Source organism: Alexandromys fortis, unplaced genomic scaffold, assembly GCF_014885135.2.
Source record: "Alexandromys fortis isolate MF-2015 unplaced genomic scaffold, M_Fortis_MF-2015_v1.1 scaffold_0, whole genome shotgun sequence".
Taxonomy (NCBI): Eukaryota; Metazoa; Chordata; class Mammalia; order Rodentia; family Cricetidae; genus Alexandromys; species Alexandromys fortis.
In genome coordinates, this window is record NW_026067949.1 from 29,287,628 (window position 1) to 29,314,470 (window position 26,843).

General features: G+C 44.7%; 1 protein-coding gene across 3 annotated transcripts in view; it reads left to right on the plus strand.

The window, feature by feature from the left end:
- Nucleotides 1–26,491, plus strand: part of Spata18 (spermatogenesis associated 18) — a 34,704-nt gene extending 8,213 nt beyond the window's left edge. Inside the window, exons 4-13 of one of the 3 annotated variants that reach the window (XR_007593251.1) lie at nucleotides 628–737; nucleotides 8,071–8,166; nucleotides 9,720–10,079; nucleotides 11,775–12,057; nucleotides 13,171–13,329; nucleotides 14,778–14,953; nucleotides 18,417–18,540; nucleotides 20,061–20,234; nucleotides 22,541–22,586; nucleotides 22,878–26,491. Coding sequence is in view for 2 of the 3 variants with exons in the window: in XM_050150255.1 (XP_050006212.1) it covers nucleotides 628–737; nucleotides 8,071–8,166; nucleotides 9,720–10,079; nucleotides 11,775–12,057; nucleotides 13,171–13,329; nucleotides 14,778–14,953; nucleotides 18,417–18,540; nucleotides 20,061–20,144; nucleotides 22,541–22,586; nucleotides 22,878–22,885 (1,446 nt within the window). In the remaining variant the exon portion in view is untranslated. The remainder of the gene's footprint in view (nucleotides 1–627; nucleotides 738–8,070; nucleotides 8,167–9,719; nucleotides 10,080–11,774; nucleotides 12,058–13,170; nucleotides 13,330–14,777; nucleotides 14,954–18,416; nucleotides 18,541–20,060; nucleotides 20,235–22,540; nucleotides 22,587–22,877) is intronic. The other 2 variants (XM_050150255.1, XM_050150256.1) reach the window with 2 other exon arrangements.
- Nucleotides 26,492–26,843: the final 352 nt, after the last annotated feature.

The following is a 26,843-nucleotide window of genomic DNA, read 5'->3' on the forward strand; positions in this document are numbered from 1 at the left end:
GAACCAGTAGTTGAACAGTTTCTGCTTAGGTGAGAACCAAACTGGACAGAAACCCTGGGGAGTTGTAGACTTTGATGTTTCCTTTTACGTACTGGCCACAGGAGGACAATAAGTTTGCCAACTTAATGTTGCCATCCTGGTTTCTAAAGCATGGTAGGTATACAAAAACAAACAGGTTTGTAGCAAGCCTGGCACCTGGTAAGATTTCTCTTTACCTAGACGTGGCAGTCGTCATTAGTACTTTTTGAGGACAGACACTGGCTACAAGTTTACTGTCTGTGGGTATTATTCTGGGTTAGGGGGTCTTTATATTCTGGGAGCAGAGGTGATGTAGGATGATGTTTTAACATCTACACTTAAAATCAAGTTGTAATGTATATATAGTGAAGCCCACAGTAGATGAGTTTTGAACCGGGAACAAACACACAAAACTCATCCCTACACTGATCCACAAACGGCCACCTCCCTCCAAGCCTGCCTTGTGTCACCTCCAGAGCAGCTGCTGAGGGTTTTCCTGCTGGAGAAGTTCACACAAATGAATGCAGCTTCTTTTGCTAAGTGTAGTGTTTTTGTCATGCGTCCATGCTATTGTCCATGTCCACACTACTTTTTTTTTTTTCTTTCCAGGACACGTATTTTAGAGACAAAACGAGAGAAGCTAGTTTTCAGGATCAGGACCAAGAGCAATTAGACTTTGACTCCAGCCCCGACAGTCAACAAAACCAGGTTCAAGACGAGTAAGAGGAATGCAAGTTATCTTTTTTTCAAAAAGAATTATTCTAGAATTAATTACTTTTTAAGTTTGAAAAGAGAATAATGGGTCATGTAAAATGTAGGGATTTGCAAATAAGTGTGTGTGTGTGCATGTGTGTGTGTGTGTGTGTAAGGGAGGAAGGAGGAGAGGGAGGGAGGGAGTAGAATGTGTGTAGGAACTTATGACTGAGTTGGGGCCTGGGCATCTGCATTCTATGATCCTTGGTTCTTCACCTCCATCTCTGTTGCTCACTCAACAGCTCATGTTTTAGATAAATATCAGTAGATAACAGCCTGTTAGTCCAGAGACTATGTAGAAGGAGAAGGTTGCAGGAGAAGGGAAAGGTGGGATGAAGAGGAAGACTAAGAAAAAGAAACAGAGCAGGTAGAGCAGGGACGCCTGTATCAGCTACTTTTCTCGGTGCTGAGACAGAGGATCCGAGTTTAAGGGACACGGAGTTTATTTTGGAGAAATAAATTTCATCATGGCAGCTGTATCACAGGGCAGCTGCTCTCCTCACATCCAGTCAAGGGGCAGAGGGCGATGCATGCTAGGCTCAGCTCCCCTCCCTTGTTGTTCAGTCTGGTAGGCAGGCTTCTGCTTCAGACATCCGTTACCCCAATTCACATAATCCCTCATAGGCATGCCCAGAGCCTTATGACCCAGTTGTTTGTTTTTGTTTTTTTGTAAGACATAGACTATGACTGACCTGGAACTCAAAGAGATCTACCTACCTCTGCTTCCCAAGAGATAGAATTAATGGCATAGAGGCAAAAGCCACTACACATATGACTTACCTTCTAGATCCTGTCAAGACCACCATGTCTATTATCTTTTTTGTTTTGGTTTTTGGTTTTTCGAGACAGGGTTTCTCTGTGGTTTTGGAGCCTGTCCTGGAACTAGCTCTTGTAGACCAGGCTGGCCTCGAACTCACAGAGATCCGCCTGCCTCTGCCTCCCGAGTGCTAGGATTAAAGGTGTGCGCCACCACCACCTGGCCATGTCTATTATCTCTTCGGGGAGCATCTATATTTTATTGGGAGAATTGTAAACTTAATCCAGGTTTTTGAATAACTAGCTATTATATATATATATATACACATATGTAATATGGTATGCGATATATATATGTATATATATTTAAAAGTTAGGCAAGGTCAGGCAACAGAAAAGAGTCAGATTAAGCTTCTGGAATCACTACAAAGAAATTTCCAGTTTTCGGTCTGAAGGTAGGCAATTTATATGGAGCAATTTATATGGGGTACCATTTGACAAGCTTAATTTAAAAACCAACAAATAACACCAATACACACACACACAACCCCCTCATCCCTAGCATCCACTTCATTCCTACCGTGGATAGGCAGGGATGGAATAGTTTGTGACTCTATCTTGTTCTCTGGTGGAATTTCCTTTTTTTTTTTTTTTTTTCCCTACATGGAGAATCTTGCCATTTTCTCGAGAGTAAAAACTGCAAATTTCCTTCTCAAATGCATAGAAACAGAAACGTAAAGATGGAAGTCTTGTTAGGTCATTCTGTCAACACTTTGACACACTGTGTGTGCTTGCACCTCCACACACACCTAGGCAGCAGTCACACAACTGCAGTAGACAAATGCACACCCACAAAAGCTGAGTTCCTCTGAAGGACTCGAATGTGTTTCGTGTTAGCTGATCCTTCTGTTCAGCACTTCTGGTGAGATGGGCTTATGTCCTTTATAGAAATCCTCTTTGTGTAAAGTGTCTACTAAATTCCAAGAGCCATTTCCCTTCTGAGCTGGTTTGTCTCTTGTGGGATTTTCTTGATCTATGCTTAGGCATCCCCAAAGGTGAGTCACTTGGGTCTTGCACTGTCCTGTGGTCTTTGCTGGCCTTCGTTCCCTCTGGGCACTAGCGTCTTATGCTGCTGGGTTCTGAGTTGGGTCTTGTCTGGTTCAGTTTCCTGGCAACTGCTTCAGATGTTGAGGACCTTCTGGTTTCTCTAGTTATAAGGGAAAGCTTTGAGGATTTGTTGCATTTTGATGTCCGCTAGCACAGGACAGGATTTCCTACTTGTTTGTTTGTTACATGGGTCTCACAACCACTCTAAAGGGGTGATAAGGACCAGGGATCTTGATTCTTAGCCAGTGTTCTGGTGCTGTGAAGGGACCATGATAACTGCAACTCTTATCATCGAAAGCATTTAACTAGGGCTGGCTTACAGTTCCAGAGATTTAGTCCATTGTTACCATGGTGGGAAGCATGGTAGCGTGCAGGCAGATGTGGTGCTGAGAAGCAGCTGGGGGTTCTATTATCCAGATCTGCAAGCAGCGGGAAGAGAAAGACACGGGCTGGTTTTGGCTTTTCAAACCTCGAAGCCCGTACCCATGACATTCTACATGAAGGTCATATCTACTCCAAATGCCACACTTCCTGATCCTTCTAAGTAGTGCCACTCCCTGACAGCTAAGGATGCAGATATATGAGCCTATGGGGGCCACTCTTATTCAAACCACGACATTGGTGAATGCATGCATACACACACACACACATATTTAAATATATGAAAAATGCTTCCAGGACAGAAATTTGTAAGAATAGTGTCCCAAACACCAACCCATCCTTCCATGTCACGTGTTCCGTTTACTTTATTACTTCCGAGTGACTTCCTTTCCTTCCAGAAGCTCACACGGAGATACTGACTGCCATGTTCCTATTTTACTTAGTTATGTTTAACACCTCTTTGGCTCATACTCTGTTTTATTGAAGATCTCCCAAATGATGAAGTGTGTGTTTCCTATACCAGAAATTTGCTCAAAGAATCAAACCAATTCATCACAAATCATTTAAATAAAGTATATTCACCTGACTAAAACAGCTTCTAGGTTAAGAAGGTATATCTCTGCCTCCTATCTATTCCTCGTGTCATCCAAATGTGTGGAATTAGAACTGTGTGTGTGCATTTGTACATATATGTTTATACTGTGTGCAAGGAGGGGGAGTACTTCATCTGTCTGTACTTTTCCTCTTGGTTCATTTTTTTTATTACTGTTGATTTTCTTCAGCACTTTCATCAAGAGAGAATTGAAGAAATCATCTTTCCACATTAACCTTAAAAATCTGTAATAGATTCAATTTTTTAAGAACAAGCTACTTTCCCTTCAACCTGCAACAGCTGTATTAAGCCGTTTCTAATCCAGCACTCTTTTAGACTAGACAGTTTATTCATTCATTTCGTATTTCATCTTTCACAAAGATCTGTGTGATGGGCTCTAAGCGCTGAGGGTAAAGAGGAGCAGCACAGTTTGTAGTTTATGGTATGAATATGAGACAGATGTCAATGGCACTCAGCGGAAGAGGGCATGCTGAACCTGACGCCGTGTCTGGTGGCATGTGGAAGGTGGAGGTGGGCTCACGTGTAAGTAGTGACCGATTGCCTGGGTTCTGTGGGGTTGGTACGGATTCTTCATCCCGTTATTTCCCTGTCTGCTTTATTCTCTCGGCGAAGACCCGTGTTGGTCGGATTCCAAGCCTGTGACAAAAGACCCGAGACATATAACTTAAGAGGAGAAACAGTTATTTGGGCTCATGGCTTCAGAGATCGTGGCCTCTGGGACCCTTCACTTGGGGACTGTGATGAGGCAGCATATCACGACAGGGAGTGCACAGTAAAGAGAAACACCTAACTTGATACTGGCTGGGCAGCGAAGAGAGAAGGGACCTCGGTGTCCTCTTGAAGGCATGCTCCTTGTATCTTCCCAGCAGGTCCCAGTGCCCCCGATAGCATTTCCAGCCAGGCATCAAGCCTACCCCACTTGAGCTCTGGGCACACATTGAAGATTCAAACCACAACAAGATCCCGATGTTTTACCCCCTTTATTTTTTCACTAAAAGACTCATACTCTAGCCTCAGGACTACTGTGTAGGGAAACAGCCTAGATATTTCATGGGAGGCAAGTCACAGATGTTATGGACCCTTTGTGAGCCTGTGATGTCCCCCTGTACCAGGACAGTTCCATTGAGAACCGCTGGTCTCCATCCAATGTCCATCTGACCTTCACTGGCTGAATTTGAATTCTCTGGTCAGAGAAAGATGATGTGGCTTAATCCAAGTTAAGAGAGTCCTGGATACTAATTTTCGACCAAGTCATTTGGACAATTGTCCTTAGTAAGTGGTGGAAATCAATGACATAAAACCATATATATCTATATCACACACACACACACACACACACACACACACGCACTACTTTTCTTCATGCTGTGACCAAATATCTACTGAAAAGCAATGTAAAGGAGACACTATAGTTCACCATGGCAGCAGGAGCAGCTCCTGCCTGTGGCTGCAGGAAGCTGCTTGCTCACATACGGGGGGATTGAAGAAGATAAAGGGGATACTGCTGTTGTGCTGGCTTTCTTCCTTTTCCTAGTTTCCCCGGAAGCATCTGATGGTCCTGTCCATGTTAGGGAATGCCTTCCTCTCTCTGCTCATCTTCTATGGAAGGATCTTCGTGGACAAGATCCTAAAGGAGTGCCTCACTGACACCTTAGATGCTTCTTGCTCTATCATCAGAATTAACTGCCACAAGGCTGGCAAGATGGCTCAGTGGTTAAAGGGTGTTTCCTGTCAAGCCTGATGACCTAAGTTCCATGTCTGGAAGGGCAGAAATGACTCTCACAAGTTGTCCTTTGACCTCCACACATGCACTGTGGCTTGCACGAGCGCAGACGCTATAAAAAGAATTTGGAAAAGCAGCCGTCACTAACCCCACTCTAACCAGCCTGACATCCAAGTACAGGGCTTTAAATCATAGTATTGTGCACTGGCTCGAATAGCCTCATGCTGATCCCAAAGTGCACAATGGATTTAGTTCATCTCTAGGAATTCCCAACACCTTAAGAGTTCTAGAATTGTTCAGAAGTGCAAGCTCAAAGTCTTCTCTGAGATTCAAGGGACTCCATTAACCCGTCTAATCTCAAAAGTCAGTTCTATACTTTGAATGTATAGCGACACAGTAAACATGCCCATTCCTTACAGGTATAAACTGAAGCACAGAAAGAGCAGAGCAAAGCAAGACAGACCTAGCAAAAACCAGATCCTGAGGCTCCAAGTGTGGCATCGGGGTTCTTGTGGAATTATCTAGGCTCCACTGGCTTTACGGCTAGTCTCTTCTTTCTGGGGTCTTCACTGCAACATAAGCTGACCTTTCATGGTTTCGTGCGCAGTGCAGTCTGCAGCTGCATGCAGGCTAACCAACCTTGGTACACATCACCTGCTCTCACTGGTTTTCTGGATCCTTGGTTTCTCACCTCCATAGCGCTTCATTCTTACAGCACGCATGTGCAAAACCGGTACCATATGCATCATCCAAAGTTGTCCCGCCATCTTGAGATATAACCTAGCCCGTTTGGACCATAGCGCAACAACCTGTGGGACTTCTCGGCTGAACCCAGGAAAACCCAGGCCACGTTTTCTCAGGCATTCTCCTGTCAAGTGAATTTGCATGAACACACCCAGGAACTCTTGTTGGTTGGGATCTTGTCCTTTAGGCAACTTTTGTGTCGTCCCTGTGCAGCATCCAAAGTTTCTCATTAATGGAGCTAATGTCTTTAACCTCTTCCTGCCTGATCTTCAACTTGAACTGGGTCCACGTTTCTTTCCCCACTAAACCGCACACTTCTGTTTGTAGCCTTAGACAGGTCACGTGGTTCTTCAGCACCCCACACGCTTTTCCCGTCTTTATGCTTCATCGTTCTCTCTCACTGTAAACCTGGGAAGTGCGGTGAGCAATCGCCACAGCACAACCTGGATAGTATGCTGCCCTGAAATTCCTTTTGCCAGACAAATGATGCACTGTTTTTAAGTTCAGCCTCAGGGTGTGGACAGAAACGCAGCCAGGTTCTTGGCCAGAATGACATGAAAGTCTTCTACTACCCTTCCCCGTGAAGTTCTGATGGTCTAAATCTGAGCTGGTACTGTTCCTGCTTCTACATGGTTCATATCTTCATTCTGGGCTTCAAAACTCCTCCCGGAGATCCATTAAGCTCCAATTGCAGCCTTCTAGGGCTTTCTCCAGCCTGCAGTTTCAAACTCTTCCCTATTATTTCCACACGCCAGTCGCATGAGCAATTTTGGTCAGTGACTAGGGTTTCTGTTGCTGTGATAAAGCATCATGACCCAAATCAGCCTGGGAGATAGGGGTTTATTTAATCATACAGCTTGTAGTACCTGATCCGGGGAAGGCAGGCAGGAACTCGTGGCAGGTTACCTGAAGACAGGAACTGATGCGCAGTGGTCATGGAAGAGGGCTGCTTACCGGCTTGCTCCTTATAGCTTGCTCAGCCTGCTTCCTATAGCGCCTAGGGCTTCCTGCCTAAGGATGGCATTGCCCACAGTGAGCTGGGCCCTCAGAGAGCAGTCAGTGAGCAAAATACATCACAGGCTAGTGAGGACATTTTCTCAACTCAAGTTCTGTCTTGCCAAATGACTGTGGCTCGTGTCAAAGCTGACATAAAACTATCCAGCATACCAGACTAGGTGAATCTTAGGAGAAAAATGTTTATATTGGCTCATGGTTTATCACAGAGAGGAAAGTGTGCCGGAGAGACAAGGCATTGGAGGCATTTGGAAGCTGCTTGCTCATGTCTTTGTGGAGCAGGAAGTAGAGACAGGAGAATGCTAGCCTTCAGTGGCTACCTCTTCCCACTCCCCACTAGTCAGCCCATGGGATGCTTCTGACTCTACTAAAGGTTATTCTTCCTCTCTCCAGTTAATCTTCCCTGAAAACATCCCCGTAGACATACCTCCAAACACTTATTTTGTCAAGATTCTTAATAGAATCAAATTGGTAACCATAGTTCACCACCACAATGGATGAATGACTATTTTTCCATTGAAAAAGTACTAGAAAAATAAGTTACATCACACAGTGAAAACTGAGAATAAGAATTGGTCCATAGTGGAAAATGGAGAGCTTCCATAGAGAGGCTACTTAGGGACCGGATGGAAATGGTAGGCGATGTAAGAGGACTAAGTAGGAATTGAGTTTTATCCTTTACCATCTAATGTTGATAGTTATCACAGTCTTTTAGGGACTAGCTCTGTAATCTTAATCTCCCTGCGTTTGACTAAGCAGAATGGAGGATGCTGGCGTGTTTCTGTTTGACTCCATCGTAAAGTCTACAACATGGTCTGAGGGCTGAGAATCTGATGTTTTTTTTTTTTTTTAATGGCAAATTTGTAACTCAGGCAAGGAGTTTCCTAGAAAATCTATGCCTTGAGTTGGAAAGTCTGCCAATTTGGGAAAATCTGGTTTTAGTTACTGATTTCTCTTACAGTCTGGCTGACACTGGAAAGAGTCTTGAAGGAACCAGGAACAGACCAACCATATCCCTCATGGCTGCAGAGGAGGAGATAAATCAGCTAAAAAAGCAGTAAGAAAACAAGAACCCATAGAACCCTGCAGCTGCTGCCGAGCCACCGAGTTTAGCTTTTCAGTCATTTACTACAAATGCGAGAACTCACCATGAATGAGGAAGGGCGGTGGCGTTTTATGAATACTTAGCTTCTTTTTCTCACTACAAGAATTTCTTGCTGACTACAGGAAATTTCTAAAATGTAGCATAGTATCCAGGAGCCTAAAGCCCCTCTCCTCATACTATGGCACTTAACGTTACCAGTTTATTTCTTCCAGTTAATAGATTGAAACAGCCAAGAGCAGATTGAGGTCTATACGGTTTTGGACTCCACCTTTTCATTATACATACATATATACATACATACATACATACATACATTATCATCGAGATAAAAGTAATGCAGAAGTTCGTTTTAAATAGGTTCATCATCTTAAATTGTTCTAGAATTTCCTTCATGTTGAGCATGTACGTGGATATTAACTTTTAATTCTGGATTAAAAGACATTGGAATAAATTTTTGGCAAATCTTAATTTAGACTTTGGACTACATCCTAGTGATTGTTTCCAGAGGGAAGCAACGAGCTACACGTCCTTTATCTTCTCTTAATTTTGAAGCCTTCCTCCTCCCCACCCCCAAAGGAGCAAGTGGGAAGTGTATTTTATATGTACATATATACACACATCAAGACACACATCTTTTGATACTTTTCACGTATATTTTAGCTTAATTGAATTTCTATATATGTTCTAGTGTTAATTTCTTCTAGAACACTCCTGAGGCTTCTTGAGATGCTGTTTTCCACGTCTTTCTTCCCCTGCCTCCTTTTGATCTCTTATGCCCTGGTTGGTCCTCCACCTTGAACTCATGGCTGATGTTACCCAGTTGCCTTCTGTTGTTTCTAGTGCGCCTTTAAGTCCGTCAGTGCTCTGGCTCTATTACATCCCCGTCTTCTCCTCTTCCTCCTCCACTGTGTCGTCTTCATCAACGCAGGTTCTCGGGCTCTTGCTTCTATGTTACAGTGCTCACACCTCTTCGGATCGCAATGAGGAAGCTGATTTTATTTCTAACACTTTTATTTTAATGCCGCATTATTTTCTTAGAAGTCCACATCTCCAGCTGGCCTTGTGCAGTCTTCCTTCATACTCCATTTAAGAAATGAGCTCCTGAGTGTAGGGATTATACCAGGGTTGGACCAAGTTTTGAAGGGTAAATGCTTTTGGAGTTTAGTGCCAGGAAGTTGAGTTCAATTGTAAAACACTGCTGTTCCCAGAGGACCCACGTACATAGCCTTTCTTCAGGGAGCCCCCCCCCCCACCTTGGAAGCTGTAGAAGTGGGGTGAATCTCTGTGATTTTGTTCCTTACTTATTGTATGGGTTCACATCTGTTTCCTTCAGAATCTCCCCATGCAGCAATGGCATGAGAGTGGCCTTGTTTTCTTTTTTTCTTTCTCCTTTCCCCTCCCCTTTTTCTTTCTTTTCTAATCTCTTCCCTCCCTCCTAAAACATTGGTTCATTTTTTCCCCATCCTATTTCCTTTCTTTCTCATTCCCATTTCCTTTGTCGTTAGACTTAAATCACTTCAAGCCCAGGAAGATGCTCGTCACAGAAACTCAGAGAGTCGGCGCTCGGAGGCTTCAAGATCTGAACGTCAAGCTTCAAGCAAACGGGGCTCAGAAGCACGAGGCTCAGAAGGACGGGCCTCAGAAGCACGAGGCTCAGAAGCACGAGGCTCAGAAGGACGGGCCTCAGAAGCACGGGCCTCAGAAGCACGGGGCTCAGAAGCACGGGGCTCAGAAGCACGGGCCTCAGACTTACGGGGTTTAGAAGCACGGGGCCAAGAGGTGATGTTCGACTATGAGAAACATCTCCAAAATCTGAAGGATGAGATAGCTGTGTTGTCTGCTGAAAAATCCGGTCTCCAGGGAAGGTCTGACAAACTCTCCCAGATCCTTTCATTTGCCTTTCAGGTTTTTTCTTAGTAGCTAAAGCCTGGACAGTAGGGAGAGGATGAGAGAGTGAAATCAAAACCCCAATGTCCTGGGAAGCTCCGGTTTGTAAAAAGGTTATTTTCTTTCTTTCTTTCTTTCTTTCTTTCTTTCTTTCTTTCTTTCTTTCTTTCTTACTTACTTCCTTCCTTCCTTCCTTCCTTCCTTCCTTCCTTCCTTTCTTTCTTTTCTTCCTTTCTTTCTTATCCTGGCCAGAAGAGGGCACCAGATCTCATTATAGGTGGTTGTGAGCCACCATGTGGTTGCTGGGAATTGAACTCAGGACCTCTGGAAGAACAGTCAGTGCTCTTAACCGCTGAGCCATCTCTCCAGCCCCTGAACTTGCACCTTCTATCCAGGAAAAATGCCTGAGAACTTATAAAGGTGGTGTCTTGGCTTTGAAACCAGGCTTGTGTGAGCTATTTCTTCCATGGATAGTATGCGTTGAAAGAATGTTCCATAACCTGACACTCTTTCCCCAGAAGCCCAGGTGTCCTGTGTCCAGTGGCTAGAGACGTTTGTTCATTTTACCGCACTGCAATTTCCCCTTGAGCCACAGTCCCGTTTTGTAGCCAAGAGTGGCCTGCCTTTCACTATGTAATCAGAACTGCCATGAGATTTGCCATCCTCCTGCCTCAGTGTCTTGAGTGGTGGAATACGAGGTGTGAAGAAGCACCACACCTCTCTTCTCTCTCCCTCTGTTGATGGGCGTGCATAGGTTGTTCATGAAAATCCCTGCTGTTCAACCCAATGGGGAGATGAGTAGGGTACGTGAGGACAAAGCAGCTGTGGCGCCAACACTGCAGTTTCTCACTTGCTCTAGTCCCCTCTCCCCTCTGGCACCTCTTGAGTGAGGTTATTGAAGCATTGGCTCCGTGCCTGTCCCCATTTGCCTCCATGAGTCCTTCGTTTGCAGAGGCTCTCCTCTGTGCAGTGCCCATATTGACTGGAGCTGATCAGCCAGTGCGAGTAGTGGAAGTATTTGCCCCATGGGAACGGGCAACACCAGTAAGGACGGTGACAGTCCCCACTCACAGAGTAGGCTGACTGGATGGCTGCTTCACCCTCGTACTTGCATAGCTCCTTCTATAAGACTTCTCATTGCGGCCTCATTGCCATGGCGCTGACCGGTGTGACCTCTAATAGTTTACTTTGCTCTTGATAGCAGCCGAGTTTCAATCACAAGGTCCTGGGAAGTACTTGGATGCTGTGTTAGTACTTCAAGGTCAGTTTAAGAAACTCCAGCATCCGACTTGTATGCTAACTCCGGTCCTCCAGATGGTCCTCGAGGACTTCCGGTTCCCCCTTTGTGAAATGCTGAGCAGTCAAAGTTGGAGACACTGGGTGACTGAGCATAGAACTTGGGGTTCTCATGATAAAAGGGCTTTGTGATTACTAATTTGCTGGGGAAATATGGAGTATTCTTTCCCATGTCTGGGGCCCTTGTAGACAAGAATGCCTACTCCTAGTGGGGAGGACGTCCCCACAGACCCTCTGCCTGCCCACATGTGAGAGGCTGTAGGGTATTATTGTGTCATTTGTGAAGTGTATGCGGAGAAGACTAAGAGCTCAAGAAGTCCAGGAACGAGGGAAGAGTGAGTCACAGTCTTGCCCAGCTGATTCTTGTTCACCTGCAGGTCAGTGAGGAGCCGGTCTCCTAGCCCTATCCGCTGTAGCCCTAGCAGAGGCCGCAGTCGCAGCCGCAGCCGCAGCAGGTCCAACAGCCCCTGCACCATAATGGCCAAGGTCAGAAGCCCGTCCCCAAACCGGTCCAAAATGTCCAGCGTGGCTCGCAAAGCGGCTCTCCTGTCCCGATTCAGCGATGCCTATTCCCAGGCCCGTCTGGACGCACAGTGCTTGCTGCGGCGTTGCATCGACAGGGCGGAGACGGTGCAGCGGATCATTTACATCGCCACAGTGGTAAATGCGACATCTGCAGTTGGACTTCGGGTTTTTGGGGCAATGGGAGATCCATCACTAAATGAACGGTGCAATCTTAAAAGGCTGGTACATCCTGAGGTCACTGGGGAGAGGGGATTCCAGTCCACCCTTCCTTCCCCTCCCATCCTTTCATTAACTATATTTGGGAGCTATTCATTTTTTTACAACTGTGAATTATCAAATATACTATTAGCACTTAAGTTGAGCAGACATTTATTGCAGTGTCCATCACTCAACACAGGGCTGTCTCAAATGGGTTCACGTCAAATCGACCAATAATGTACCTTTTGTGATATGAGCCTACACCAGCCCATCTTGTTAGTGTGAGAGCAGACATATCAGAAATCCTGGGTCTATCATTTACGTCAAAGGTCAGCAAGCTATGTGCACGGGCCACTTCCGGCTCGTTTCTGAAACACTGCCCAGCTGCTAAGAAGGAAGAACAGGTTTATCCTTTTAAAGAGGTGTGATAAAAATTAATCTGTGCCAGAAATTGTAGCCAGTGAGGCCTAAAGCATTTACCATTTGGTTCTTCCTAAGAGAATCTTGCCAGGCCCTAGTTTATGTAACTAAGAGTGATTTGGTTAAAGCTACTTTGTGATTTGGTTAAAGGGATTTGGCTAAAGCCTGAGAAAACAAGTCAGTGTTATTGTTACTGTCAGTGTTACCGCATATGGGATATGGGGTAAGAGGTATGGGATAAAGGGTTGTTGGGAAATTGGGACAGGGTGTTTTCTCTTAACATGTTGGCTGGTACCATGACGTTACTGTGTGCCCACAGCACAGGACTTAGGTCTCTGGGTCTGCCTCATGCTGCTTTTTGGCCCCCAGAGTTACCAACACAATGCTTACTTGTCTTAAGTAGTTAGTTAGTTAATTAATTAAGTAGTTAATTAGTGTGTTATCATGTATATTTCTACAAATGTTTTAACATTGAAGGTCATATTATCTCACGGGTCAAAACCATGTTTAACCAGCCGTGTTTGGTTATCCAGACACCTGTTTGATGTTGCATTCCGAATTCCCCCTGATTCCTTTCTTTGGACCTTTCCACCTCCTCATCAGATAAACTTGCTGTGTTTTCGTGTGCAGGAGGCGTTTCATGTAGCTAAAATGGCGTTCAGGCATTTCAAGATCCGGGTGAGGAAGATGCTCACACCGTCGCACGTGGGGTCAAACGACTTCGAGTGTGCAGTCTTGGACTATATCATTTGCCATCTCGATCTCTATGACGCTCAGAGCAGTGTTAACGTAAGTGTTGGGTCTCTTTTGAGGACTAGCATGTGACTGATGATAACGTACAGAAATCCTGACCGACTGATGATGACATACCGAATACTGACCGCTTAGGAATCCAACCGTATCTTTGGTATTTTGTCTATGGGGTGGAGGAGCACAACATTCAACTTACCCTGTAAAACCAGTTCTTATTGACTGCTTTCCTTCTGTATTTGTATGCAAGTGGAGTGTGTGTGTGTGTGTGTGTGTGTATCTGTGGGGTATATACACATCTGTGGAAGTCAGAGGTTGACTCTGCGTATCTGCCTTGATCACTTTCTAATTGCTAAAGCAAGGTCTCTTGTTGAGCTTGCCAATTTAGGTACTTTAGCTAGCCAGGTTGTTCAGGGAACCTCCTGTCTCTGCCTCTTTAGTGCTAAGACAGCTTCCCCGAATTTCTGAGAGTTCTGGGATTTGAATACAGGGCCTCATGCTTGTGGTAAATGCTCTACACACTGAGCCATCTCTTTAGTTCCTTACTCAGGCATCTTACGGGGAAATGTTCAGAGCTTTGCACTGCCAGCCTTTAGGTGGGTCTTTGAGATTGGGAGTTGAAATATTTTAGTTCTTAAGAGCAAGGACTCTGAGGAATGAGTACTGATTTGGCCTAGACTTTGTCACGTGACTACTGTGTTGCCTTCCACAGTCCTTTAAGCTCTCAGTGCTCTGACTTTCTAATCTCTGACAGGGAGCCTCAGAGATCCTTCCTTATCCCACACAGCTGCTGGGAGGGGCCAACGAAAGGAGGCGGGCCATTTGTCTAGCGCAAAAAGCAAGCCATTTTACTTCCATTATGGTGTAGTGGAGGAATAGCCAGAGTTTTTGGCTGGTATCTCTCACATTTACCCATGGAAGAACAGTCAGGAGGGAAGATGCTTCAGTTGGTAAAATGCCACCATGGAAGGCACACACATAAAATCTGGATGAGGTGGCACATGTCTATAATCACAGCATGAGGGGTCAGAGACAGATCGATATCTGGGACTCATTGGCTGGCCTGACAGCCTATCTAAATCAGGTTCAGTGAGAGACCCTGTCTCAAAAAACAAGACTGAGAGCAACAGAGAAAGACATCCATCATTAACCTATGAACTCCACAATCATATGTGCTCACATGCATAATAACATGTACCCCCCACATATGAACTAATAAGCATGATGGGCCTCTTCCTTCAGTTTTTTTAAAAAATTTTTTCCTTCAGTTTTTTAAAGAGGGATTCTTCTTGCTGTCGGTTTGTTTCTGCTGTGTCTTCTCTCTTTTTTTCCCTAGTGAGCAACCGCATCCTTCTCCTCCTGGTACACCTGCCCCCCTTTGGATCCACGTATTTCATTCACACGCTCTTTCCCATCTCCCATCAGTCACATGATGCTGAGAATCCTCTGGATGTCACCGCCAATCGATGCCATCATTTGTTTTTCAGGATGTGATCCGTGCCATGAACGTCAACCCCAAGATCTCATTCCCTCCTGAAGTTGACTTCTGCGTCCTCAGTGACTTCATCCAGGAGATATGCTGTATTGCCTTTGCAATGCAGTCCTTGGATCCACCGCTAGATATCGCATTTGGGGCCGACGGAGAAGTCTTTAATGATTGCAAGTAAGAGACACAGGAGCAGGTGCTAAACAATGCTCACTGTCTCTGCTCCCTGGGAAGATGCACGGGAAAGAACCATGGGTAGAGAGATCAGTAGCCACTCCTGTGCTATGAGTTTCTTTGTACCATTATCTGGATCCTCCTTGGGCTCATTCTTCACTGAATATATTAGCTTTCGGGAGACCTAAGGAGTTGCCTGGAGCCTTGCTGGATCATTGGAAATTAAAAAAAAAAAATACAAGGCAGTGGTGGCACACGCCTTTAATCCCAGCCCTTGGGAGGCAGAGGCAGGTGGATCTCTGTGAGTTCGAGGCCAGCCTGGTCTACAAGAGCTAGTTCCAGGAAAGGCTCCAAAGCTACAGAGAAACACTGTCTCGAAAAACCAAAACAAAAAAATATTATTATTACTATTATTGTGTACGGTATATGCATGTGTGTGCATATGTGTGCAGGCAGACACTCTTGAGGAGGTCAAAGGTTGATGCTCAGAGACACCGGTGCACCATCAACTCAGAAGCAGTTCAGGCATCTGTTAGGGGTGCACACATCTTCACCAAGGTGTGCACTCTTTTCTGCAGTGGTTGCAGCATGGCGCTTGGGAGGCTTGTGGTTCATGAACAGCAGGCATACTCCATGCACACTGGTGTGCTGGACTCCCTTCTAGAACCATTAGATTCTACCAATTTTCACACGGCAAATATTCTTCTAATCAGAAGAAGCTGAAATAACCTGAAACATTCCCTGAGATTTGGCAAGATCTTATCTATAGCTGGAGATTACCTGAGGAGTGGCCAAGCTAGTGGTTAGGAAGGCCAGCTCTGGCCTCAAGCTGCCTAGATCTAAATCCTGACTCTACCTGATCTTGGGAATGGTCCTTTATTTTTCTGTTCTTCAAGTCTCTTCTCTTTCAAGGAGTGGGGTCTGTAATGCTTCATTCCCAGGCCTGTAGAAGGCTAGCTAAGATCACTCAGATGGAGTGTTGAGGATGGTGCCAGGCATGTCGTGAGTGCTTAGGAATATGAATTCTGGGTCTTTGTTTTAGCCATAGTTCAGGCTGCCCAGCTTTCCTGAACGCTTACTGATGAGGGAAACCACGCATCTTGGTCTCACCACAAGAATGGGTTTTCTGGTTAGTTTCATCCATGCTCTTGATTCTATGTCTTGATTCATGTTCTAGTGTCTTTCAGCTCACTGTTCCCAGTGTGTATCCACTCCAGAAGAGCTGGATGTGTGAACATTGCCCTGCAGTTGGGTCCTTTTCTCTGCAGAGATTCTTACCACCTTCCATCTTTATTTTCTTTCTTTGGAATATGGGAATTAGCATTAGATGTTCACCCACTGTGGTTTGTGGGTAACTGTTGGGTCTCTCCATCACATGCTTTTAACCAGAGGAAACCTAGAAGGCTGAGCAGTTGAGATTAGAGTTCCTAACTATAATTGAATGTGATTCTATTGTTGTCCCTCCGTGTCTAGAGGTCTCTATCTGTTGAGTGAACCAGCCAGGGGTTTAAAATATGAGGGGAAAAAACCTGAACATATATAAACTATTTTTCCTTATCATCTCTTAAACAGTATAGACTAATAATTGTCATACCTCATTAACATTGTGTTAGGTATGGCTAAACAATCTAGATGTGACTTAAAGTATGCAGGGTAAGTTCCATAGGTTATATGAAAATGTAACATTATCTGTCTATCATCTATCTGTATGTATGTATGTATGTATGTATGTATCTATCTATCTATCTATCTATCTATCTATCTATCTATCTATCTATCTATCATCTATCTGTATGTATGTATGTATGTATGTATGTATGTATGTATGTATGTATGTATCTATCTATCTATCTATCTATCTATCTATCATCTATCTATTTATAGTCAGTCTTACTACACAGCTCAAGCTAGCCTGGAGCTCATTAATTACATAAGAATGGCTCTAAACTCAATCCTTCTGCCTTAGCCTCTCAAGTGTTGGAATTACACGTTTACACCACATACTCAGCCTTTGAGACCATTTTATATAAGGCATATGAACATCTGGTGACCCTGGTATCTGCTGGGTCCTGAAGCAATGCCACTTGAATATAAGGGGGCAGAGTGTTTTAGAAAGTCACAGAACACATTAGAGCACTTAGTACCTGGCATCCTTTCCCGGGAAGCATTCCTGAAATCCTTTCCTTGGCCTCACGGCATCATAGTTTTTCCCATGATGTGGGCTGGGGACTCCTTGACAAATAGCTCTGATCCTTGGCCTGGGCTCAACTGGATCTGTTGAGTTTTCCTTTGAAAGGAAGAATCAAAAAAATTGGATAAAGGAACCTAGATTGAAGTGGTCAACAACGAGGGACTAGCACTATTTCATCCCTATTTATCCCTGTCTATCAATGTAACTAAATTACAGACGTTTTTTATTATGAAAATGGCATTTGCCCATTTCAAGTAAAACTAAGCTTGCTCTTACTGTTTGCTGTTTGTGCTTTGCCTAAACCCGCGTTTCCTCTGTTTGTGCTAACACACTTTCCACACTCCACCTTGCATGCTCTCATGTGCTCACAGTGCGTTGTCTTCTTACCCCTGGCTTACTGTTCCAGCCTATTGAGCTATTTTATGGGGTGCCGTCATCTAGGTTTTGGGTTTTTTCTACCTGCCTTTGAGCAAGTTTTTCTACATTTTACCCAAGTCACTGACAAATATATTGACTTGTCATCAGATCGAGAAAGAGGACTGCAGAGATGGCTCAGTGGTCAAGAGCACTTGGCTGTTCTTCCAGAGGAAGAACAAAGGACAGGGTTAAATTCTCAGCATCCCACAACTGTCTGTAACTCCAGCTTCAGAGGATCTGACCTCCTCAGGCACTGCGTGGACATAGAGCCCAGACATTCATACCACAAAATATCCATAAACAGAAAAAATTGTGAGAGAGCCCCCAGCATCTTCATTCTGATACTAATTGATCTGCTGATGGTTCCTCTTTAGATGTGCCCAGTGAGTCACATTTCAATCTGTCGATGTAAACATTTGCCTAGATTTATTGTTTTGTTCACAGAGATAGCATGAGAGATATTGTAGAAAGCCTCAGAGGACTTTGTCTATGCCTCTAGCATTTTCTAGACTTAGAGCTCTTAGGATTCTGAGAAGACTAGAGACGGGATGAAGTTTGTTGACGTGTGTTCATAGCAAGTCTGTGCCAGAGGCTAACTGTTTCTGGTTTTTATTCTAACGACGTGTCCATCTCCTTAACCACAGAATGAGGATCTGGGCCCTTTTCAAATCTAAGCCTAGTCAAAACTGAACTCTTCAGTTGAGTTTCCCCTAGCTTTGCTACAAAATGCTTAACTTCCAGCTGGTGGCCCTGCCCCAGCGGTAGAATGTATGTCTAGCACGCGCAAATCTCTGGGTTTGATCCCTACCATGGAAAATCAGTTTCTTACCTTCTGTGTTCTCTTGTGCCTTTCCACAGGTACCGCCGCAGCTATGACTCGGATTTCACTGCCCCCTTGGTCTTTTATCACGTGTGGCCTGCTCTCATGGAGAATGACTGTGTCATCATGAAGGGAGAAGCTGTCACCAAGAGAGGGGCTTTTGTACGGTGGCCTTGCATAGTGACAGTTCATCCCCAGTGTTTGATTCACAAGTTCGAGAACATTTATAAACCCAAAGATTCTATAAAAGAAGTTGATAGAGTTTGATAAGATTTCATACAAAGGAGAAGGGAAAAAACAGTGGCCTGGTTTTTGGACTGTCCCACAATTCTTTGCAGTTCCCTGGCAGTGACTTCATTGCTGCTCTTCTGTCTAAAGACAGAGTTAGCCATGGCTCATTTATCTATTCCATCTTAGAGCTATTCTGACATTCCTAATTCTTCATTTGGGGGAAATTATACATGTATCCTGATTTTCTCTCCTTGGTATGATGTACAGGGAAGAGAAGGATGGAAGAAAATGGGGTAGAGGGGGCGGGGAGAAAGGAGCTATTTGCTTTGAAGGGGTGTTTCTTATAGTTCTTAGTTAGAGATGTTTTGAACATCTTAAAAAATTGAAAACCTCCCAAATGGAGTCTTGTGTGTGTGTGTGTGTGTGTGTGTGTGTGTGTGTGAGAGAGAGAGAGAGAGAGAGAGAGAGAGAGAGAGAGAGAGTAGGGAGTTTGTGTGCTGGGATTCGTGGCCACAGGGACCTTGGGTATGCATAGACCGTGATGTATTATTCACCTCATCCTTTCCTAGAGAGAACTAGGTGAATTCTGAAGGGGGTTCCTTGGTCCAGAGCAAAGCCAAGGTGGTGGTTTTAATCCCTGTTTTCTGAACTGGGTGAAAGCGGTGGGGCTTTGAGGCTGCACATAGCAGAATAGAGAAGCTTATTTAAAAAAGCTTAGAATGTTGGTGTTATTTTACAAGTTAAAATCCCATTGTAGTGAAAACTATCTCCATAAAAATGTTTTGTGTTTCAAAAGTTGAGTTTATCAAAATTGGATTTTGCCCATCTGACAACACATATGCTCTCCAGTGAACATTTTTATAACACAGGATTCTTGCCCTTACAACCCTCTGTTAGGAAAATTTTACTAACGAAGTGCAATCTGGAAGGGAAGGAGGTGACTCGGTCACAGGTTTTTTTTTTTTCCTCGATTGCAGTTTTTACGATCCTGACAAATAGCTTTTGCCTATTGATCTCCTCTCCCGCAAGCACACATTTACCCTTTTTCACTGACACACAATTAAAACAGTACATCTCCCATGCGCTTGGAGTAGAATTTTCTTCATCTGGACTCAGTAGCTGGCCAGCAGAGGCCTCTCACTGAGTTCAGCGAGACTGACTTATTCTGTGGCTATATGACCCCAGAGCTTCATTTACATGGTAGATACTTACAGTGAACCAACAGCCAGCCTTGAATCCCAAAGCCAAATGTGATGTCTAACAGCTTACAGAATGTGGATACCCTCAAGTTCATTATAATGGGATTTTGCGGGAGAAGTTGTGTCGCAGGAAATACTAGGGACGTCCCACTGGTGACGAGGGAAAGCGCCATCCTGTCAGAAAGCCTGGGGCGAGCCATATCTGCTTTCATAAACTCATTACTCTTTCTCTGCCTCTTTCTCTTTCCTCAGTGGAGTTCTGTGCGACCTGTAGCTCGCTGCCGCAGCAGGAGTTTAAGCCCCGTCTACCCTCGTAACCGCATTGGATTAAGCACGGTACATTCCTGTCAAATCGTTGGTGCAGACAACCTACAGTGATACTTTCCTGTGCAAGGGGTGTTTGCGAATCCATAGGTAGAAAGAGAGGTGATTGCCCTGAACCAACCCCTAAGGGATTTTTCTCTTTTACATAACTATGGCTAAGCAACGTAGCAGCCTAGAGAAAAATAGAAGCACTTGTCTTTCCAGTTTTCCTGTTTAGGTCTTTCAAGGAATAAAGGACTTTACTCATTTAAGCGTTTTATTCTTTTCACCCTTGAGCAGGCTGTGAGAGAACAGACAGATGGATGTGCGGCACTTGAGTCACAGATTTGAACACAGGCCCCTGGTTTTTATACAAACCAGCACATGAGTTGGAGGGATTACTTAGCGTCCAGCTTGAAATACTTTCCAATAGGCAGTTAGAGTATCAATTTGTCTCCAAATTCCAAGTAGAAAAGATAAAATTAGCTTCTTTGCATATTAATCCTTAGAAAGATTACTAATCTATTTAAATTAAAAAATAACATAAAAATATTTCTGGAAACTCTCACTATTTGCATCCTTAAAAAAACATCACAATGACTCAACATTATTAGTCACCAAATAAGATTTAGTCAGCATCTGTTGACTGTGGGGCTGGACCAAGATAGACAGGCTACCGACCCACCGTTCCTTTAAATGGAGATCCTTTCTGTGTGAGCTTGACCTTGTTCTCCAGGAGAGAGTAACAAAGGAGAACTACAGGTGGCAATACCTCACATCTCCCAAATGTCTCTGGCAATGCAGTGGCAGGGCTTCCTCTGCAGAACCAAGCAGAACAGACCCACCATCACCTCAGAGTTTAGCAAGCATCTGTTATCCCTCCTGTAGGTCCCTTCTCAAGCATAACTCGAAGGCCAGATGTGAGAGGGACACAAAAATAACCAAATGCGGTCTTCTCCACGAATGGGTCACCATCTAGGAAGATCAGTGTCACGTGAACGACTTAGTCGGACGGTCATGATGCAGATCAAGTTGAGAGGACCATGGGTGATGTGGTGTAATATAGTCTGTGGTGTAAAAACCTGGAGGCGGTGGGGAAACAGCATAAAAGCTGGCATTTGAATTGGTCTTTTAGAACAGTCTGATGTAGGGGCTGGAGAGATGGCTCAGAGGTTAAGAGCATTGCCTGCTCTTCCAAAGGTCTTGAGTTCAATTCCCAGCAACCACATGGTGGCTCACAACCATCTGTAATGGGGTCTGGTGCCCTCTTCTGGCCTGCAGGCATACACGCAGACAGAATATTGTATACATAATAAATAAATAAATATTTTAAAAAAAAAGAACAGTCTGATGTTACAGAGGAAGCAAACCACGTAAGAAATGCCAGGGAAGTGGGAAAGACCCACCGTGGACACGGTCCTTTTGCTATTGGGGGGTTTTATAAGACTTAATTACATAAATAAATAAGTGTATGAAGAAGGTCAAAAAGAGGACCATGCATTTAGTGGCTCGATAAAGAAAAAGGGGGATCTTGACAGCACCATAATGGGACACCAAGAGGAAACGGTGTATCACAGGAGAGAGCAGTCGACAGGCTGGTCTTAGTAGATGCTTCGCCAGCCCTGAAGACTTGAACTCTGGATTCTCAGTAGAAATTTTATGCCAGGGGAGTGTCTTCTGCACTGAGTCCTGAGACATGTCTGAACCCCCTTTTCTTTACCATTCTCTGCTCAGGGAGAGCAACATGGACCCAACTGTAGCTGAGGACGTTAACATATATTCTCAAAGGTGAAACTGAGCCAACCTCCTTTCTTTCTCAGCCCATCTCTCTCTCTTCCTTCAACAAAGCTAGGCACCTCCAAGAGGAAATGTGAATAGTTTGTTTGGTCTGCCTTTTAGGCTTAATTAAGGCTACGATCCCCACAGAACAGATTCCACCTTGGACAGTATGTATTTACCTGACACGAACAGGAAACCGGCTTGTAGCTGGTACCAGGTGTGAGGTCACAGTGGTAGTTTCTGCTTAGGGAAGGTAATGGTAAGATTTGAAAAGCATTCTTTTGTGGATGCTCAGACCTTCCTTCATAGGGCAGGATTTGGACACATGAGAACTTTTATAAAGAGTCTTTGAGTTTATGTCATAATTTTAGCTTTGGTTGGTTAATTGTGTTAAAAAGATTCTCTCCCATTAAGCCAAATTTTTAATCATGTTAAAAAGTTTTCTCTCTTAAACCATCGAACCCAACTTCCAATCACCAATATAATTTAAACCAAATTAGATGTGCATTTTCTTAAAAAGCCTAGGAAGACTCATGTGGTGCAGTGCCTCAGAGAAACTCCCTGGCTGCTTTTAAGACTCACCCATGTCCCAGGGATCTGCCCTCTGAGCTCTGTCTTGTTTAATTCACGTTCCCCTTTCATGTTTTCAGATGTCTCGAAGCCGGAGTCCTTCTCCAATAAGATGCACATTGCCAAGTAAGTGTGACAGTCAAGGCGGAGCAAGCCTTCTGCTTCTTAATACCTCTATATTGTGCTGCATTTTGGAGCACTGTGATTATTCGTGGCGGGGGGGGGATCTCTCTTCTCCAATTCAGGCTATTCCTTCATTTCTGGGCCCTCTCGCTGATGGTGCCTGGGCTGGTCTCATGGGTTACAGAAGAAGCACCTCCTTGGAGAGATTTAACTGCTATGGCCCTTTTCATTTGGGCAGCTCTGAAGGATGTGCAAATGTGACCATGGTAACGAGCTGTTTGTTTTTCTCCCTAGGATATTAAAACCACCAGCCACGTTCGTTTGCCACAGTCCATTGGAACAGCCAACCTCCTCAGTGCCTCCAGCCACCTGCCTTGTCTGCCTCCGACCTCACCTAACATGAAATGAAAAAGCAATTCTGTGCGTCACGCCGCACAGAGAGTTTAATGCTTTGGCTCAGCGCCTTTGTCACTCTAGGTCCTTAGCAGGTCCTTTCGTTTCGTAGGAGCGAATTCCACTAATTTCATAAAACAATTATATAGGCATATAGGATCATTAGAACAAAGTCCATTACAAAGTTAAGGACTTCCCTCCCTTTCAGAGCCCACGCTAGCAGTGACAGCAGAAGTCACTGTCCAGCTGAATCCCAAAGGAAGGACGAGCGATTTCATTTACAGAGCAGCCAAAAATCCCCTCGTTGCTAGCATCAGCTTTTAGCTCCCTGAAACCAGTTTCAGTGTTCTGATCCCCTCTCAAGGGTTCCAAGATATCCATAGTCTCAGGTTGGGAAATTCATCCCCATAACACTCACTTTAGGGAAAATGTAGACAATAAGAAGATATTCATTTTAAAAGATAGAGCAATTACCTTGCTTCTCTCTCTGTACTTTGGCCGAATGGCAAAGCTACTGGGTTTTCTATTTTCCTTCCTTCCTTTCTTCCTCCCTCCCTCCCTCCCTCCCTCCCTCCCTCCCTCCTTCCTTCCTTCCTTCCTTCCTTCCTTTTCTTTCTCGTTTTGTATACGGGTGCCATTTAATCAGCTCAGATCTGGAAGCTTTAGCATCAAGGGTCTGAGAACTAACTCTCCCATATTATCCCCTTTACACGTTTTCTTGCAAGATATGTAATCAAACAACAAACTTAACCAGCTGGCGACTAACAATCAATTAACAACCAAGCTTCACCAACCGATGAATCAAACTGCATATATACCGGCAACTTATTACAGATAGATTAATGTTGAGTGATACGAGATGCCCCGGAACTGGTCCACGTGAGAGGGCTTCCTATAGAGCAGACCTGTGTCTAGACATCAACATGAGATCAGTGTTCACCGTCTGCTATTCGTCTCGTCCCTGGGACTGTCAACGCTTTCATGCGTGTGTGAAATATCAAGCTTACCTCCCGCTTTCTTCTCTAGTTGTAAATGAAGACCCCCCCTGAAAGCCCTCTGACCAGGGTACGCTCATTCAGGGCCCCAAGTGAGGGGCTTGATCTACTGATTTTTAAGTCGAGTGTATCTCTTTTGACTGCTTCACTGCTCTGTGTTTGAGAGCATCTAGTCAAGGTAGGAACGGGCGATTACTCTCTCCAGGTAAACACGGGTTCCTTACTTTTTTGATTTCCCTTTTGCACAGGCCACTGGCTTGTCACTCTGAGGTCCAAGTGCAAAGCAGCATCTGAGGCTTTTTGGTGGGGATGAACAAAAGCAAACCTCTCTGAGCATCTTGTGGCTATGGGTGGGAATAGATCCCCCCACCCCTGGTCTTTGTTCCCCGAATCTTATGATCCGCAACTCATTCTGAGGTGTGAATTTCTTCCTCTTTGTGGCTTTACTTTTTTGGCCATGATCTCGCTGATGCCAGGACTTGTTCTGAAAGGAACACTATGTGCCATGGTGGTGTGTGATTGCCTCCTGACCATTAGCTTGCTGTGCAGCCTTGAGCAAGTCCCTTGACCTCTCTGAGCCTCAGTTTCATTACAGAAGGAGCAGATTGGATGGAAATGAGAGTTCTCTTAATCCAAATAGGCTCCTCAATGCTTTACTCTGGATAGCCTGGAATAAAGGTAAAAGTTAGTGCAATCTGTATGGCCATATGGTTGTAATAAAGGACATAATATACCGACTATAAACAGCTTTAAATAAAAGTTTTCAGTAAACAATGGGCAAGGGCCATCCTTAAAGATAAAAAGTAAAGCTCTAAGTGCCAAGTTTTCCCAGCATCCATCTGTGACATTACTGGCTATGACGACACCTCAGTACCAGGAGGCATCTTGGCACTTAGAGGTGACTTTCTGAAGTGGTGGGCCATTTTTTATTACATTTCCGTTAAAAGCCAGGCTTATTCAACTTAGGCAGTACAATAGTCACTTGTGTTATGTGACCAAAGTTCTTTCTTAAAATCTTACTAAGCATTGAGAAGACCCCTGTATCTTAAGGTTTTTTTTTTTGTCTTTCCCCCAAAGCCACATGTGCCATCTAACTTGGAAAAAGCAGTCCAGTTGTTTGCTCTCAATTCTATTGAGATACCTGCCATTTCTCAGGCTTCTAATCTGAGCTGTAGCCATGCAGAGAAAGTCAAAAGTCTCTTTGGAAGGCATCCGCGAACCCAGCGGAGGCTGGCCTGTCCTCGTGGCCTCTGGTGCTCCTGTTTGGCACTCTGGGGCAATGTGAGTGTCTGTGTTATCGCTCAGCGTCTCGTGATAAAACTGCAGTAGCGCGCTGTATTCTGACATGCCTTCCCTCCAGATTCTCAGGCTCCTCCCATCTCCACTAACCCACAAAAGTGAACCGCGATCACACATTCATCAAGTAAATACTGGCTGTAGCCTGCCCCGGGTTGACCCCGAGAGAGCCGCTGCCCACGGGGAAGCCAACCTGCTCTGTTTTGTCTTACCACAGCCCCTCTCGCCTGTTCAGGATGCCCTGGACCCCGCTTAACTGTTTTCATTTACCTTATTCCAGTGTTTCCCCACAATAGCTAGGTGCACCTGTGGCTTCGTATAGAAGGAACCTTTTGTTCGGTGCACTCTACAGTCTTGTTTCAATGTCTTTTGCTTTAGAGTAAGACCCCGTCTCCTTTTCTTCTCTTATTTTGGTACACAGCACTAGTTCTTGGTTTGTTTGAAGGGAAAAATATCTCTCTCTCTCTCTCTCTCTCTCTCTCTCTCTCACACACACACACACACACACACACACACACCACGGATTTGCCCCCACAGTGCCAAGGATGCATATGTAGAGAAAGGGCTGGCTCTACGGAGTTTAATGTCTCATCTAGCTGTATTCCTGGGTGATTTTCTTGTCATAAAGAACAGATGTGAATACACACGAAATAAGAAAGCCAGGCTTGTGCCACACAGCTGTAACCTCAGGACTTGGAAGGTCAATGCAGGAGGATTGCTGAAAGTTTCAGGCCAGCTTGGGCTATTTAGTGAATTCTAGGGCAGCCTAAGCCACCTAGGATGGCTTTGTCTCAACAAAGAAAAAGAAAAAAAAAATACACAGAGAGAAAGGCCCAGTAAATACAGTAAAGAAATGCTACAGGTCAATTGAAGGATTCAAACTATTATCAGGCACATATCTCTATACAGGACAAAGCTGTGGGGCAGCTGGGGAGAATACCCCAGGCAGACAGGTGCTTGCTGTTCAACTGTAAAAATCTTGAGTTTGGATTCTAGTACCGTAAGGCTGAGCATGCTGGCAAGGTAGAGACAGGCCCCTTGCTAGAGCAGACCAGGTGAGCCCAGGTTGGGGGGAGGGGTAGGGAGAAGTTATCTCAAAAATAAGGCAGGGGCAAATTGAGGAAGACACTTGACAACAGTTCCTAGCCTCCACATACAACATGGTGCATACGTGCACCAATATCCATATGCATACACATAGGGAACACATCACACACACACACACACACACACACACACACACACACACACATTGCGGGGGGGGGGGGCGGGCAGAAGGAATTTATAATCCTGGCATTGTTAAGGAAGCCAGTGTGAGAAGGCAGCCGCATCACAGGACATCGCTTTGAATGTTTCCCTCCAGCACAGCTGTTGGCTCCACCCATTGTATCCTTAAGTTAGAGGGCATTTGCCCGTCATTCTAATCGGCTTTCAGGAACACCGCACGTCCTGTCGTGGGGTTAGCGCTGCCAGCTTCATTCTGTAAGGCTAGAACTGGTAGGAGATTTCTTAGTGGTGTTGCTTTGAAAACTTTCATACATGTAGTTAAGGGTAAGATGTTATTGGGTATTAAAGA